This window comes from Podarcis bocagei (assembly GCF_964188305.1).
Source record: "Podarcis bocagei genome assembly, chromosome: 10".
In the NCBI taxonomy this organism is placed as follows: Eukaryota; Metazoa; Chordata; class Lepidosauria; order Squamata; family Lacertidae; genus Podarcis; species Podarcis bocagei.
In genome coordinates, this window is record NC_138135.1 from 27,926,195 (window position 1) to 27,943,801 (window position 17,607).

Sequence of the window (17,607 nt, forward strand, 5' to 3'; positions counted from 1 at the left end):
TAGGGAGCTGATTTCCCCCAAAGCCTGACACTTTGTGAGACGGAACTGGTCTGCCAACGGGCCTGGTGCCTGAAGTCAGCTCCCCATAATAGCAAATCCTTGGGGATCCTGCCATCGTCCGTTCTGTGGACATGGCATCAGAGTGCTTTAAATGTATGGTGTGGATGCAGCCTTGGTCTGACATGTCAGGGAGCGCTGGGTTTGTACTGCCACCAGTTTTTAACTTAATCATACAATGCTCAGTGGTTTCCAAACCAGCTCAGCTGCAGCGAAGAAGGGTTTGCTGCCCAAGATGCTGCAGCTAGGATATGTACCTGGGAGCGCGTATATCCCAGCATGGGCTCCAGCATGGCGATTCTCTTGCGGTACTGTAAAGCATTAAGGGCACAGTAATACTGTAGCGACGAGAGATGCTGCTTCCTCCGGGCGCTGGCTACCTCTTTGGCAACTTCCGCCTTTAGCTGAATGATAAAGGAAAGGAACAGCCAAGTGTCAGCAGATGTGCCACTGCAAGACGGGGTCAGCAGTGCATTGAGCAGGCAGTTAAATGACACCCAAGTGCCACTGAAATCACTGTGACTATAGTACTACTACTACCAATTTATTATTTATACCCCGCCCATCTGGCTGGGTTTCCCCAGCCATTCTGGGCGGCTCTCAACAGAATATTAAAAACACGATAAAACATCAAACATTAAAAACTTCCCTAAACAGGGCTGCCTTCAGATGTTTTCTACAAGTCAGATAGTTGTTTATTTCCTTGACATCTGAAGGGAGGGCATTCCACAGGGTGGGCGCCACCACCAAGAAGTCCCTTTGCCTGGTTCCCTGTAACCTCACTTCTTGCCATGAGGGAACCGACAGAAGGCCCTCGGCGCTGAACCTCAGTGTCTGGGCTGAACGATGGGGGTGGAGATGCTCCTTCAGGTATACTGGGCCGAGGCCGTTTAAGGTCAGCAACAACACTCTGAATTGTGCTCAGAAACGGACTGGTAGCCAATGTAGGTCTTTCCCGACCGGTGTTATAGCAATTCATTATGAAGAGACTTGGGTGTCAATAACAGTCTGTGCACCTCACCCTTCTCAGAATTGTACTTATCATGTGGAAGATGTATATACACCATTCACCACATTGGGGTTGTTTGCATATGCATAAAAAAAAATCTTTAGCTTTCTTCCCCACCCCCACCCTGCTCCAAAAACCATCTCAAACATCCTATATTAGCATTTAGAAAAGGGCAATGGTGAAGTATCTGCTTTACACACAAAATACTCCAGGGAAGGCTAAGAGTTTGTCTGAAATCTTGGAGAGCTGCTGCCAGTCCGAGTAAACAATATGGAGCTAGATAAGGCAGCTTCTTATGTTCACAGAACTGTACCCTGTTGAGGATTTTTCATTACATAAAATTCATCTTATCAAATGTGCCAAGATGTCGGAGTATCTTACTTTTTCATTCTCTCTCTTTTTGGGTAGCCTGCTGTACTTTGCCATGGAGACATCGTGCTCTGCAAGGATCGAAGGCACAGTTTAGCATCATCACTCATGCACACCGCCAGCAAAATTTCAGTCAAATGAAAGACCAATGTGAAAACGTACCATTGCTGGCAAGGCTGAAGAGATCCTTCAAAGTGCTTACTTCTAGGAAAAAGCAGAAGGCAACAACAAAGGGTTTGCGCATTAGTGCAAAGTTTCCATGAGATGACCAGAGATGTGCCAATTAAAACTTTGAACATTCGCAGTGACCTTCTTCTCAAATTCCACTGCAACTACTTGACTTCATGCAAAGAAGTGTGCCATGTATTTATTTCCTTAACTGGACTAGAACTGCTTCAGTCCCATGTTGAGATTATGCAGCAGAACAGTGGCAGAAATGTTCTTTTTGCAGATGTTTAACTGGACTAGCAATCCTCCTTGAACAGTAGAAACACCACAATGAATAGGGATGGAGAAGCCTATGGTCCTCCAGCTGTTGTTGGACTACAACTCCCATCATCTCTGACCACCAGCTGTGCTGACTGGGGCTACTGGGGGCTGGAGCCCAACAACACTAGCAGGAAGGCCACCGGTTCCCCACTCCTGGGTCTAGAAGCTGTTGCCGTCGCTCAGGTTTTAGCCCTAAGAACAGGGTACCGTCCCATCTAGAGAACCCTATTCTCAAGGTGGACATTCAGATGCCTACAGGAAGCCCCAAAGCAGGACCTGAGAACAGCAGTCCTTTGCAATTTGCCATGTCCTTTGCAATTTGCCATGTCTGCCAAGCTTACCCAAATAAACATGCATCTTGCAAGCACTTGCAAGCCCCACTGTGTTCAGCGTGTGGGGTGGCTGTTTTTAAACTCCCACGGAAGTCTACATAGGGGCGCAACCTTAACTAATTTTCTTTAGGATATGAAAGTTGTCTGGAGCGCAAGAAGAAAAAGTGTCCCTCTCTTCCTTTGTTTCCTACTAAGAGCTCCCAGTCACACCTAGAAGATTTACCTGTAAGGTCTTTTTCACGGAACTGGATGATGGGGAGAACCATGGTGTCTGCGAGCTGCTTGGCCAGTTCGGTGTGCAGAATGTTAAGCTGAAAGACAGGAGGGCAGCCCATTCATTTAGAAGGCAGCAATAACATCCCCGGTACCATAAATTCACCGTCAGGTGCTTGAATGGAAAACCCAATGTGGCTCAGTAGGGTGGAAAGGAAAGTTCAAATTCGTGCTTGACTGTGGGAACTTTAAAGCCAGAATGGGGAACTTGTTGCCCTCCAAATGTTGCTGGACTCCCATTGTGCCTGACCACCATCCACGGTGGGGCTAAGGGCTGATGGGAGTTGGGGTCCAACAACAGCTGGAAGGCCAAAGGTTGCCCACCCCTACTCTGAAGTACATTTTAGATGCTTGGATGTTACTCTCCGCTTCAGTTCCCCATCTCTGTGTATTTAGTAATCATGATAGCAAAGTGAGTTGCCCAAATAGCTTTCTCTGAAGTGAGGAGAATTACATTACTATATTACAACAGTAGGCCAAATCAATACCATCTGCTTATTAAGCTGGAGCCAATATATTTATTAAATTATTTGAACCCATTTGCTTTCATATTTTTTTATAAGATATTTATTGAGATTTTCAAAAAATTACAAAAGAAAAAGAAAAAAGAAAAATACAAAATAAAAATAGTTAAAAACAATTCAGTCTTTCCGTTACATATTTTTCATTTGCTTATTTCCCGGACCTCCTCACGCCTCCCTTTTCTGTATTCCAGTTCAAATTGTTAATTCAGCAAATCCCTCCCCTCTTCAATCATCTTAATCTTCAATTTTAAAATATTATAACATTAAATTTTTACCTACTAATAACCATTTTCTCATATTCTCTTATAGCATTACAGCTAAAGACCACTTAGTTTCTATCCAACATCATTCTAACATTCATTAATTTTGCAGTATTTCTGTAAATAATCTTTAAACTTTTTCCAATCTTCTTCCACCAACTCTTCTCCCTGGTCTCGGATTCTGCCAGTCATTTCTGCCAGTTCCATATAGTCCATCACCTTCATCTGCCATTCTTCCAAGGTGGGTAGATCTTGTGTCTTCCAATACTTTGCGATGAGTATTCTTGCTGCTGTTGTGGCATACATAAAGAAAGTTCTATCCTTCTTTGGTACCAGTTGGCTGACAATGCCCAGTAGGAAGGCCTCTGGTTTCTTCAGGAAGGTATATTTAAATACCTTTTTCATTTCATTATAGATCATCTCCCAGAAAGCCTTAATCCTTGGGCACGTCCACCAAAGGTGAAAAAATGTACCTTCAGTTTCTTGACATTTCCAACATTTATTATCGGGCAAATGATAGATTTTTGCAAGCTTGACTGGTGTCATGTACCACCTGTATATCATTTTCATAATATTCTCTCTTAGGGCATTACATGACGTAAATTTCATTCCTGTGGTCCACAACTGTTCCCAGTCAGCAAACATAATGTTATGTCCAACATCTTGTGCCCATTTAATCATAGCAGATTTGACTGTTTCATCCTGAGTATTCCATTTCAACAGCAAGTTATACATCTTTGACAAAATCTTAGTTTTAGGTTCTAACAGTTCTGTTTCTAATTTTGATTTTTCCACCTGGAAGCCAATTTTCTTATCCAAGTTATATGCCTCCATTATCTGATAGTAATGAAGCCAGTCTCGCACTTTATCTTTTAATTTCTCAAAACTCTGCAATTTCAATTTGTCTCCTTCTTGTTCCAAAATTTCCCAATATTTTGGCCATTTGGCCTCCATATTAAGTTTTTTCTGAGCCTTCGCCTCCATCGGTGATAGCCACCTTGGGGTTTTATTTTCAAGTAAGTCTTTATATCTTGTCCAAACATTAAACAATGCTCTTCTGACAATATGGTTTTTAAATGCTTTATGTGCTTTAACCTTGACATACCACAAATATGCATGCCACCCAAAAACATTATTAAAACCTTCTAGATCCAAAATGTCTGTGTTCTCAAGAAGCAGCCATTCTTTCAGCCAGCAAAATGCTGCTGATTCATAGTAAAGTTTAAGGTCTGACAGGGCAAATCCACCTCTGTCCTTTGAATCAGTTAATATTTTAAATTTTATTCTGGGCTTCTTGCCCTGCCAGACAAATCTAGAAATGTCTGTCTGCCACTTATTGAAACAGTCCATTTTGTCCAAGATTTGCAATGATTGAAACAGAAATAACATTCTTGGCAATACATTCATCTTTATAACAGCAATTCGACCTAACAAGGAAAGCTTCAAATTTGACCATATCTCTAAGTCCTTTTTCACTTCTGACCAACATTTCTCATAATTGTCTTTAAATAGGTTTAAGTTCTTAGCGGTCATATTAACCCCCAGGTATTTTACTTTCTTAACCAATGTTAAACCTGTCTCCTTCTGAAACCTCTCTTTCTCAATCGGTGTTAAATTTTTCTCAAGCACCTTAGTTTTTAACTTGTTCAACTTGAATCCTGCCACATGACCAAATTCCTGAATCAATTCTAATACTCTTTTAGTACTAGATTCTGGCTCCTGTAACGTCAATACTAAGTCATCTGCAAAAGCTTTCAATTTGTACTGTTTCAATTTGTACTTTCAATTTGTACTGGCGTTAAATTCTTTGAACCCATTTGCTTTCAAAGCCAATCTTTTTTTGAGAATATGTTGATTCATCAGTAGGGTTTTCCATAATAAATAATCCCATGTCACTCTCAAAAAACCAACTCAAATAAGAAGATATCAAAAACATTTTATTTCTATGAAACATTCTTATGGGGAACTGAAATATCCACCACTGAATGGCTTTACCAGATTACATGTTAAAAATCCAGAACAGTCCAGAAAAAATCAATAGGTGAAAACAAGTCTGTTTACATGGATATTAGTAATAATATTAGTATCTGTCCATGCACCAGTGAGCTTTGAGCCTTGCTAAAATTAGTTGTGGGCTGCCAAATATACACGGCTTCAGCTGAGAAGAAATGTCTCCATTTCTCAAGAGTAAAGAGTTTACTTAAGGAGAGGCTTTGAAACAAGACTTTATATTTACTCTGCAGCCTTTCCCTGCAGACTGGACTGCTTCGCTTATGCCCTGGCAAAAGACATGACTCAAACAAAACAGCTGTTGTCACAGTTTTCAATTTTCACAGTGGAGGGTATAAATTTATTATTATTATTATTATTATTATTATTATTATTATTATTATTATTATTATTAAAGGTACAGTATTGGCTTTCTTAACTGCATGGCTGGAACTGCAGACCAACAAGGAGATCAAAAGGCAAGATTCCTAGAAAGTAGTCGCTTATGAAGACAAATCTCCAAACAGGAAAAAGGGGACTTGATCAGAAGACCAGAGGCATGGTAGCAAATACCAGGCATGAAGAACCTTCTTCAGCCTGAGGGCCACAGTCCCTCTCAGTGGGTGAGTCCAAAGGCCAAAGTGGCCAGAGCCACTGAGGTGACTCTTACCTCTGGGCAGTCAGCCACAATATAGCCACACAGGAGCCAGAGGTTTCCACACCGTCTCCCCACCACACCTCTCTCTTTCCAGGCAAGCAAAAGGCATTCTAATCATCATTGTACAAGGGCACATTCCAACCAGGCAAAGCCCTCAAGGAAGGTGTGGGCCAGGGCCAGGGCCAGGGCCAGGGAAGGGTGTCACCTGGGAAGGGCCTCAGGGGTCATTGAAACTCTGGCCAATGTCATTAGAGAAGATGGAAACATAAAAGGAATAAGCAATAATAAAAAAGAGAAAATAATATTTGCAGATGACACCTTGCTAACAATCAAAAATCCGTTAGAAAATATGCAGGTAACAGAGGTACATTTGGAAAAAAATTGGAGAAATAACAGGGTTGCAAATTAATTGGTCTTGTTTTAACACTACAAGATGATGCTATTTTATTTAAAAAGCTAAGACTAAATAAGTACAGTGGTACCTCGGGTTACATACGCTTCAGGTTACAGATGCTTCAGGTTACAGACTCCGCTAACACAGAAATAGTACCTCGGGTTAAGAACTTTGCTTCAGGATGAGAACAGAAATCGTGCTCCAGTGGCGCGGCGGCAGCGGGAGGCCCCATTAGCTAAAGTGGTGCTTCAGGTTAAGAACAATTTCAGGTTAAGAACGGACCTCCAGAACGAATCAAGTACTTAACCTGAGGTATCACTGTACTTCAGTGGGATTGTATGCTTGAAATCATAGAATGGCAGAGCTGGAAGGGACTCTGAGCAACACAGGACTAGGCAGCTGTCCCATATGGGGATCGAACCTGCAACTTTGGCGTTATCAGCACCATGCTCTAACCAACTGAACTATAAGTATATCACAGACTTAATCTAATGGTCACTCCCTCTCCTCAGAAACCTCAATTTCTGTGAGGGGCTGTGGGAGTACAGCTATCTCAGAACTCTCAACAAACTACAAACTCAAGGATTCTTTGGGTGAAACCGAGACAGTTAGCACTGGTATAAGCAATGATATATGCTTGCAGTGTAGATCTGTTCCAACATCCCTTGAATTGTGCATCTTGGCTGAGTGTGGTTAAGCAATGGAAACCAGCTGGAAAAGGGTGGGGAAGCCCAGGAAGAAATAAGACACTGTACCCTAGCCTAATGAGGACTAGAATTCCCAGGGTTCAAGCCAAGAGAAGAGATGTTCTGTGTCTCTAGACAATGGGTGGAGAAATGGAAAGGAAGACACACACACACACCCCAACTGTCTCTGCAGAGCTGGAAATATTGCATTATAAATTTAAGAGAGGCGCCAGAAATGCCTCCTGAAGGCAAATCTAGGCCAAGAACTTTGAACTATCTTTTTACTGCGTTTGTGCACAGACCAAAATGTCATTTTGAAGTACAAAAGTGCATTTGAGCCAAAAAAGGGGGGGAACTCCCCTCCCCCTTAAAGCCAATTCTAAATACTGGAAATGTTGAACAACATTGGTTGTGCACTCGGGAGTTGTTATTTTAAGTCTGCCTAGAAATAACAGAACTTCAGCAAGCTAACATGGGTTGGCATGTTAAGTCTGCTGCAGCAAACACACAGAAGAGAAGTTGAATTTATTAAGGCAACAGTCAGTTGGCTAGCACATACAGGTTTACAGTGGTACCTCGGATTAAGAACTTAATTCGTTCTGGAGGTTCATTCTTAACCTGAGGTACCACTTTAGCTAATGGGGCCTCCCGCTGCTGCCGCACGATTTCTGTTCTCATCCGGAAGCAAAATTCTTAACCCGAGGTACTATTTCTGGGTTAGCGGAGTCTGCAACCTGAAGCGTCTGTAACCTGAGGTACCACTGTACACACACACACACACACACACACGTGCGTAGAACAGAGGTGGGAAACCTGTGGCCCTACAAACGTTGCTGGGACTACAACTCCCATCATTCCTGATTGCTAGCCATGAAGACTGGGCTCAGTGAAGACTCCAACACTAACTGGAGGGCATCTCCTGCTCCCCACCCCCGGTGTGTAAGAGAGAAAAAGCTGCAAAGGGTGGGTCAAAAGGCAGAAAGTTGCTTCCAATAACAATGACTCTAGCCAGAGTAAGTTGGTCCATCTTTAGGGCGCCACAACATTTTGCATAAATATAGCAAGAACTGCTAAATAAGATAAAGGGAACTTCAGGATTCTTCTCTCTCTCCCTCTCTCTCTGCATCTCCTTCACCCCATCATTTTACGAGCAGAATAAGATGAGGCCTTTTCTACAGACTATACAAAGCACAAACAGGCCACCTTTCGCCACGCTCCCCCTTTGTAAATCTCAAGGTCGTCACAGTTTCAACGAGATAAACAGACACCATAAAAAACCTAAGAAAAAACTTGCTGGCCATTTGGATTACCTCGTCCACAACTTTTGAGAAGTACTGAAGGGTGGATATCACTTCTTCATCTCCTTTACCCAGGGCAAAGTTCTGCAAAGGAAATGAAAATAAGACGTTAGGTTTCCAGTGCCTCCCGTGGAGTTCTATGGGATAAACCAAAAGCAACCTGCGATATTGGACACAGATGTGCATATGTGGCGTTTGCCCTCCCAGGTGTGTGACATCATACTGGGTTCATAGGGAAAGGGTTAACTAATTGTAAAATGACAAAGCAATGGGAACCCAGGGGGCAGAGTTAACTGTGTATAAGGTTTTAAGCACAGAGGTGTGTGTTTTTTTAGGAGAGAGTTAGGGTGGTTGAGAAGAGAGTCTGGAGTAAGAAGAGACAGATAAGGTAAGTCTGTGGGTTGGGCTAGTCTGATGTGAGAGAGTGAGAGAATTTGTTAAGAGGAGTCAGTCAAACAGTTGAGATAATCAGTCAGAAGGTATTAGGAAGGTATAGGCCGGTAAAGAAACTAAAGTTAAGGTACTGACAGGAATATTATCGGAGAAACCATGAACTTGTTAATGTTTGTAAAATAAACTTGGGGGTTTTTTTGGTTCACTTTTAACAACTGTCTGGACTCAGTGTTTTACCAGAGAGTAACGGGTTGGTGGCAGCGGGGAAGCGAGCACAGTGGTGGCACAGGGATCAATAGACTGTTAAACGTCTGGGGACCCTGTGTGATCGCCACAGCATCCTTCTTCCCTCTGTCACTGGCAAGATGCTTCTGCGCTTCACCTGCTGGAAACCGCAGGAGGGGCGAGGGCTCTTGTGATCAGGTCCTGCTTACAGGCTTCCCACAGGCTTCTGGTCAGCCACTGTGAGAACAAGATGCGGGACCAGAAGGACCACTGGTCTGGTCCAACAGGATCTTCCTATGCTCTCCCCTTGCCCCCCCACCCCCATGCTTGCTCCAAGATGTTGAGGCAAGTTTGACATCTCCAGCAATACAACCAAGCAAACCCCTTTAGAATCTTTTCATCTCTGCCATCTAATCTGCTGAACATGGAGGTCGCGCAGGGTAAATCAGGCGTACCTGTTTCTCATACGCAAGAAGCTGCTTGGAGAGCTGCTGGGTTGCCAAGCACATTTCATTCTGCAAGGAGAAAAGGCATTTCATTACTAACGATCACACACCAACTTAAAAGACTCCTCTTGAATTTTAGGCAGGCACTGTCTCTGTTGTCTTCAGCACCTACTGAAGACCTTCCTCTTTCTGGAATTGTTTTTAAAGGTGTTTTTGTTTGTTTGTTTGTTTTATCATTTGTTGTCTGCCACCCTGGGCTCCTTTGAGAGGGAGATCAGGATATAAATTTAATAAACAAACGAATGAATTAACAGTGCAATCTTATACTTGTTCATTCAGATGTAAGCCACACCGAGTTCAGTAGGACTTACTGCAAGGTGAACTGTGCGTCATACTGCAGCATAAGCCTCATCTGTCATCATAACGGGCACTACAGTTGCTACCCACTGCGTTTCAGATCATATTATTCACCAGGAGCACCAATATTTATGGACCAGCCTGCAAATTCCACACACCAGGTGGCTGTAAGGTCATGTGACAGACAAATATTTCACCATTAAGTACAGTAATACATAAATCAATACCTTGCTGCAATTCAAACTTGCATGTATCGCGGAGTAGTACTCTACAGACATTTCTAGAGTTCCCTTCTTTCTAAATATACATAACCCCCAAGCCATATTTGCTGCTTTTTAATGTTTTACTTCTCAACTGATGTTTGTATCGTAGAGGTGTGGAAAGACCACAGACTTTAGGAAAATAAAATTCTACTGTAAGGATCCCCAAACCAGTTTTCTCTCTCTTTACCTCCACTGCCTATTAGTGGCATCGTTCACCCATCATAGTAAACCATAGTTAACGGTTAACTGCGAATGCAGAAATCGTCCCCACTTCACTGCATCCCGATGGGAGTAATAGTTCACAATCACTAGCTTAGTGCTACATCCAGCTTGGGGACTGTGGTTTGTTTCACTCAAACAAAAAATAATTGGAAAGCCAAGAATAAATCCTGACTATAATGTGGCTTCTTTGGAACAAAAGAAATAAACCGTGATCCCCAATCTAGGAGGATCAAACCACGATACACCAGCACATTCGAAGTCAAACATTAACAATGGTTTACCGTGATCTTGGAACGCAGCCGCTATAATAGCACAACTCTTTCATCACCTAAACAGATTACAAAGTAGATTTCACAACAAACACAGAAAAGAAACAATCGTATGCATTGCTTATACAGTGGTACCTCGGGTTAAGTACTTAATTCGTTCCAGAGGTCCGTACTTAACCTGAAACTGTTCTTAACCTGAAGCACCACTTTAGCTAATGGGGCCTCCCGCTGCCACACAATTTCTGTTCTCATCCTGAAGCAAAGTTCTTAACCTGAAGCACTATTTCTGGGTTAGCGGAGTCTGTAACCTGAAGTGTATGTAACCTGAAGCGTATGTAACCTGAAGCGTATGTAACCCGAGGTACCACTGTAGCTCAAATTGGGGCAAATAAATATTGACCGCATTTGGACATCACAAACTTTACAACTTATGTAGCTCTCTACTACACACACACAATGCACTTCAATGCAGAGGACACCTTGATATAAAGCAAGGGCAATATTAAGGGACTGAATCTCAATATTCAACACAATTCAGTCTAATTTTTAGATTGACATCAAATTCTACAGAATAAACACAGTCAAAATGTCATGTTCAGTGTTCAAATTCAGACTTATGCAGCATAATCTGATTATAATAAATAACCACCCTGTTCATTTCTTAAAAGAGGCTTTTGCTGCCAGCAGCTCAGTTAGTTGTTCCGTTTTCGATCATATCCCACCATCTCTCAACACCACTTTGATTGAATCAACTCCATTTCCAAAAAGATCGAACACGTTAGTGTGGGCACCAAGCCTAGTGAGCACTGGTCTTTAAACTGAAGCCTTTGATATAGTATACAAGATTTCTGATAAGAGAAAGTTCACCTTAGTTATAAAAAGCCATGCTGTCATTTCATTGCCTATTTTTTCCAATGTCTATTTCAACATAGCTCTATATTTATTCCATATGCACACTAAGTTGACCAGAAAGGCAAATTAAATTCTCTCCGCGCTGAAATTCTGATAATCGGCAAAGCTATCAGGCCATCTGATCGTACCCAAATAGCAGGTTGTCTGCCTTCTCCGCTTTTCTTTGTTACCCATAAAAGCAAACCGTGCTGAATTGAAACAAGTTACCAAACCACACCTATAATTTCTGGCGTGTAAATAGGCAGCACTTCCGATGGCTAGGCCACACCCGGAGGTTTGGGGAAAGCATGCAAACAAACAAGAATGCCAGGGAGGTGCACCCCAGGAACTTCTGAGTTCCAGACACTTCATCCAGGACTTACAGGAGGTGATGCAACATTGAGTTACAAGTTAAGCAGCCCAAATACAAACATTTGGATGGGCTGGGACTTAGTGCATTGACAGTTCTGTGTACATAATGCCAAAGACATGAGGGGTTGTGCTCATTTAAAACAGGGAATGAGGATCTCTAGGGACCTATAGATGATGCTGGACTATCCCTCACATCATCCCTGATGCCCAGAAACATCTGGAGGGCCGCAGGGCAACCTTGATTTAAAAGGCTCTCCTGAAGACGTGGCTACAAATTCCTACTATAGCAACTCCTTCAAGACTGCCTGTGTTTATGGGCGCATAAATATCCATCTATAAAATGCATGCATACGTTTTCGAGCACAATTCAGTGTTGGTGCTGACCTTTAAAGCCCTAAACAGCCTCGGTCCTGTATACCTGAAGAAGCGTCTCCACCCCCATCATCCAGCCCAGATACTGAAGTCCAGTGCCAAGGGCCTTCTGGCAGTTCCCTCACTGCAAGAAGCAAGGTTACAGGGAACCAGGCAGAGGGCCTTCTCGGTAGTGGTGCCTGCCCTGTGGAACGCCCTCCCAGCAGATGTCAAGGCAATAAGCAACTATTTTACTTTTAAAAGACAACTGAAGGTGGCCCTGTTTAGGGAAGTTTCTAATGGTTGATGCTGTATTGTTTTTAATATTTGGTTGGAAGCCGTCCAGAGTGGCTGGGGAAACCCAGCCAGATGGGCAGGGTATAAATAATAAATTATTATTATTATATTATTATTGCATATGACCCCACCGGTCTTCTCAATAATCTCCTGAATGCACAGAGATGCTCCCACAAGGTAATCTACAATAGTGAAGAAAGGGGTGGGACAAGAAAAGGTATAGAATTGATGCAAATTGGATATACAGCACTTTTTCACATCTTAATATTTGTTGTGCTGGGGGTGGTGTGTATGGCATGCACAGAACAGACTGGGATCACAACCCTGGAAGAGCGGGGGTTAAACCTTCCAAACTTCCTCCCCCAAATTGTTTTCCATGTTACAAACCAACCAACTTGTGTCCAATGATTAAAAGCTTTGCCTGCCAATTTGTGGTTTATTAATATAGGACAAATTACCATAGCAAATTAAGATGGAAAGTGGAAGACAGAACCCCAATTGTTTTGTGGAAGGACAGTGGCCAGTAATCAAAAATGACCTGCGAACTGGGATGCAAAACTGTGGCCTTGTTCCAATGATCACAGCTTGGCTTCTTAAGCAGAGATGGACAAGCCTTTTGCCACGTACACGGTTTCTTTGAGGTGAGCTGCAATTTAACCAGGAAATCTCTAATTAGCCATAGTTTCCCATTTTATCAGAACCAGAAAACTATGGGTATCAAGTTCAGAGCATATCAGGATCTTAAACCATGGTGTGGAATTAGTTTAAGATCCTGATTTGTTCCGGTAACCATAGCTTCCCAGTTTGGACAAAACAAGAAACTATGATTAATTAGAGGTTCCCTGTTGCAACAATAGTTTGCTAACAAAAGGAGGAGTGAGCAGGCTGCATATCTGGTCAAAAGATTTGTCCATATCAAAACCAAGAAGCCAATATATGACTATCTGAATAAGGTCAGGATGTGTGCAGTAATTGCCTCAGTATATATTGCTTTCTATGTTTATCCCCCTATTTTTAAGTGAACAAAATAAAATATAATCAATGGGGTGTGTGGAAATCATGATTATTTGTGTTTTCTTCAGGAAAGTGGCAGCTTTCTTTTTATGGTTTTCTATATTACCCATTATGAAAGCGCAATATGTTATTGAAATAAAACGATACATTATTTTTAAAAGAGTTGAGGGGCAGAAAGGGAACTGAAAACATTTGAAGTGATTTACCTGAGCCCCATAAACTCGCTGCATCGCTTGAAGCAACTGGTTGGTGTATTCTGTGAGAGTCCCCGCATCTTCTTCAAACACACTCAGCAAAGAACGTGTCTGGTAAAAGAGAAAGGGTAGCAGTTTATTCACCGATGGAAATTTACAATTTTCAAACAAACAGGTAGCATAAATGGAGACATACATTAGTAATCTCTCTGTTGTTAAGACACTAAACACACACAAGTAACAGATCCTCAAATTCCTGCTACAGAGGTGGGGAACCTGTGGCCCTTCAGATAGTCAAAAGTCACGAATAACAGCAATTGGAGTCCAACAACATATGGAGGGTAACAGGTTCCCCAGCCTTGCCCTATTATGAACAGAAGCATTCAGCAGTGAAGACATCTGTATTTATACCCTGGCTTTCATCTAACCAGACCACAGGGAGGTTACAATGGCCAATTCAGAAAACGCAACACTTCATAAATCATGACAACTCTAAAATCATTATTAAATTATATCCAGAAAGACAAAACATTAGCTCCACGTGATTTTGATGTCAAGCACGGCTCCCGTTATTACTCCCCACCCCCAAGCATGAATGAATAAGCTGGGATCAAAAGGTCACCAATGAGACGGGAGGTAACACTGCCAAAAGGAAAGCGTTCCACAGTTGGGGTGCCACTGCAGAGAAAGCCCCGTCCTGAGTTGATGCAAACTGTACCTCCCTCATAGGGAGGATCTCCAACTGGGCCTTCCCCACTGAGCACAAGCTGGCATATATTTGTAGAGGTTTACGTGGTGATAAGTGAAAATCTCGCAAACAGGGTAATTCCACTCAAATTGAAGAAGGAATAGCAGCAATCTTTCCTCATGTTCAGTTTCAACAAAACATTGAAGCATCAGACCCATATAACTGACTAGGGCTATGGTGCATTTTTGGTTTGATATTTTCTTTGCTTATTATAATTATTGTTTCGTTAATTTGTATATTGTCCTTCATCCGAAGGTCCCAAGACAGTTCACAACAGAACCCTCCGACGTATTTAAAAAATGAAGGGCAATACACAAATGTTCTCATTGAATAATAAGAATAATATCCTCCACCACCCCATTCCAGAAGCATACCAGAACAGGAAGGCTTTAGATCCAGTGGATTCAAAGTATCCGCTGATGTGCCCCCCAAACACCTTCCTTTTTGCCCTCTCTGCTGGAGAAGGGGCAACCAAGAGGTTCCCACAGCTACAAGACATCCATTTGTGGTCATATCTTCTGTATCACCCATGGAGTTGGAGAGCCACAAAATATTATGGCTCCTGCCCCACCAACCCAGCTACCACAGGATTGCACCTGATGTACTTTTTTAAGACAGCAGCCTAAACTGCTTAGATCTGAATGGATCACACCACAAAGATTTCAACCCTAACCATACTTGCTAGGGCAGAGCTTTCCAAACTGTGTGCCGCGAAACATTAGTGTGTTGGCTGCAGTGTGTAGGTGTGTCGTGCAAACCCTCCCCATGCTCCTCCTGGGGCTGGAAAGGGGTTAATTTAACCTCCGGTTTGCTAGTAAAACTGAATTACAGCTGTGCCTCGGCTCCCGAACACTTGGGAGTCAAATGTTCCAGCTCCAGAACAATCAAAAACCAGAAGTGAGGGTTCTGGTTTTCGAACATTCTTTTGGAAGCCGAACACCCGGCAGGGCTTCCAACTGGCTGCAGGAACTTCCTGCAGCCAATCAGAAGCCACAATCTGGAAGTTGAACGTTTCGGAAGTCGAACGGACTTCCGGAACAGATTCTGTTTGACTTCCAATGTATGACTGTACTGCATTCAATTGCATGCATAGAGTGTGTCACCAACATGAAAAGTTTGGAAAGCTCTGTGTCAGGGAGTACAGTGAGCCTTATATCAAAATAAACATGCATTCAATTGCATACTTTTAAACTGTGGGTGGGGTATTGCTTTGTAATATGTTACATTTTTTCGTGTTTTTATATTGTAAACTGCCCTGTGATCCTCGTATGAAGGATGGTATAGAAATTATATATATAGAAATACACACACACACATTCATTTTCTACCCCTCTTTTTCAGCTAGTGCTAAAATACTGTTGACATTTTAATATTCTAAGTGAGATGGCAGAAGCAGAAAAACCAGTATTATGTTTCAGGTATACAAAGTTAACAATTTACATTGGGATATTTTTATATATATCTAGTGTGGTAAGATCTGCCTTGTGTAAACTGTGGTTTAGCTCCTGGGCAGAAAAAGGAGGATGCGGTTTTATTCACTAACCAGGCCTGATTTCCTTCTAGCAGCAATGGAAGGGGAAAGGAACATAGGAAACAAGGATATACAGAGTCAGGCCATCGATGCATCTGGCTCAGTGTTGTCACTCTGACTGGGAGCAGTTATGCAGGGTTTCAAGCAAGGGATATTTTGAGCTAAACCCGGAGAAGCTGGGGATTGACCCAGAGTTGCAAGGGACCCCCTCCAAGGGTCATCTAGTCCAACCCCCTGCAATGCAGGAATTCCAACACACAGTCCCCCATCCAATTTGAAACCATACGAGACCCTGCTTAGCTTTGCAAAGGTGCCAGTGGTTTTTACTGCTGCACCACTAGGAGGGTACACCACAGAGCCACAGCCCTTTCCTAAACGAGTACAGTGCTACCTCAGGTTACATACGCTTCAGGTTACAGACTCCGCTAACCCAGAACTTTGTTTCTGCGGCGTGGCGGCAGCAGGAGGCCCCATTGGCTAAAGTGGTGCTTCAGGTTAAGAACAGTTTCAGGTTAAGAACAGACCTCCAGAACGAATTAAGTACTTAACCTGAGGTACCACTGTATAGAGAATCTGATCTGAGCCCTTTTGATGGAATAGGTCATATTAAAGTTTTATAATCGAACATTCACACCCCAAATTACAGTGGTGCCTCGCAAGACGAAATTAATTCGTTCTGCGAGTTTTTTCGTCTTGCGAAGCACGGTTTTAACGGTGTTAACGGTTTTAAGAGAAAGGAAACAAACTCGCAAGACATTTTCGTCTTGCGAAGCAAGCCTATAGGGAAATTCGTCTTGCGAAGCAACTCAAAAAACGAAAAACTCTTTCGTCTTGCAAGTTTTTCATCTTGCGAGGCATTCGTCTTGCGAGGTACCACTGTACTGCTCTGACCTATGGCCATGCAATTCAGCAACATTCCACATGTTGACTCACCCAGCTAACAAGCATCACACCTGCCAGGACAAAGGAAGAAAAACAGATATTTGGGGTCCTTCAAAGACTCTGAAGAACAGAAATTTGACGCAGGTCTGATGGAATGAAATTTCATTGCTGTGGGGCCAGCACAGAGAGGGACCTGTTCCTTGGGACCCAGGTAGGGCTGCGAGAGAACTCTGTCTGAAAGCCTAGAGAGCTACTGCCTGACACATACAAATTCAATTTGTGCAATTAGTCACTTTGTAGCTCTTGCACAGCAAACACATTTTCCTCAAAGATTATATTTTTTGCAATAAGGAAAGTGACAGAGAAATGTGCTTGTGGCATAAAACTTGCTTTGATGCAACATCACCTAAGCTCCCCTCAAAAAAAAATATCAGTGGGAGGGAAACAGAGCCCTGGATGGAGGGGTGCATAGCACTGGTGTCAATCAGGAGGACTGACAGTAAATTTGTACATGCAGCTCCCTGGTGTGTTTAACTGCCAGAGAACTCGGTGGAAAAAAGTGTACACACAATTTAGCACAAGTAAGAATGCTTTGAATGTGAGCAGTTGCACCTATTATGCTGTAGTTTCTGTAAAGAAACAGAAAAATTACAGCCCTTAAAAAAAAAGAAAGGATTTGCACTGCCTCAGCACTCTTCTGTGTACTACGCAAATCAGCATCCGGCCTGTTCACTTTCAGGCCTTTAAAGCACCAGCATCCATTTAGATGAGTCACATGATGCCTGCATGTTCTCCACAAACTTGAAAGGGCTCT

General features: G+C 42.6%; 1 protein-coding gene across 2 annotated transcripts in view; it reads right to left on the reverse strand.

Moving 5' to 3' along the window:
- The window catches only part of APPL2 (adaptor protein, phosphotyrosine interacting with PH domain and leucine zipper 2), a 30,404-nt gene that overhangs the window by 10,957 nt on the left and 1,840 nt on the right, over nt 1-17,607 (reverse strand). Inside the window, exons 2-8 of one of the 2 annotated variants that reach the window (XM_081211916.1) lie at nt 13,645-13,743; nt 9,412-9,471; nt 8,351-8,422; nt 2,480-2,567; nt 1,598-1,636; nt 1,448-1,506; nt 315-461 (exon numbers count right to left, since the gene is read on the reverse strand). In XM_081211916.1, coding sequence (XP_081068042.1) covers nt 315-461; nt 1,448-1,506; nt 1,598-1,636; nt 2,480-2,567; nt 8,351-8,422; nt 9,412-9,471; nt 13,645-13,743 — 564 coding nt within the window. Of the gene's footprint in view, nt 1-314; nt 462-1,447; nt 1,507-1,597; nt 1,640-2,479; nt 2,568-8,350; nt 8,423-9,411; nt 9,472-13,644; nt 13,744-17,607 lie in introns of both variants that reach the window. The other variant, XM_081211915.1, reaches the window with a different exon arrangement.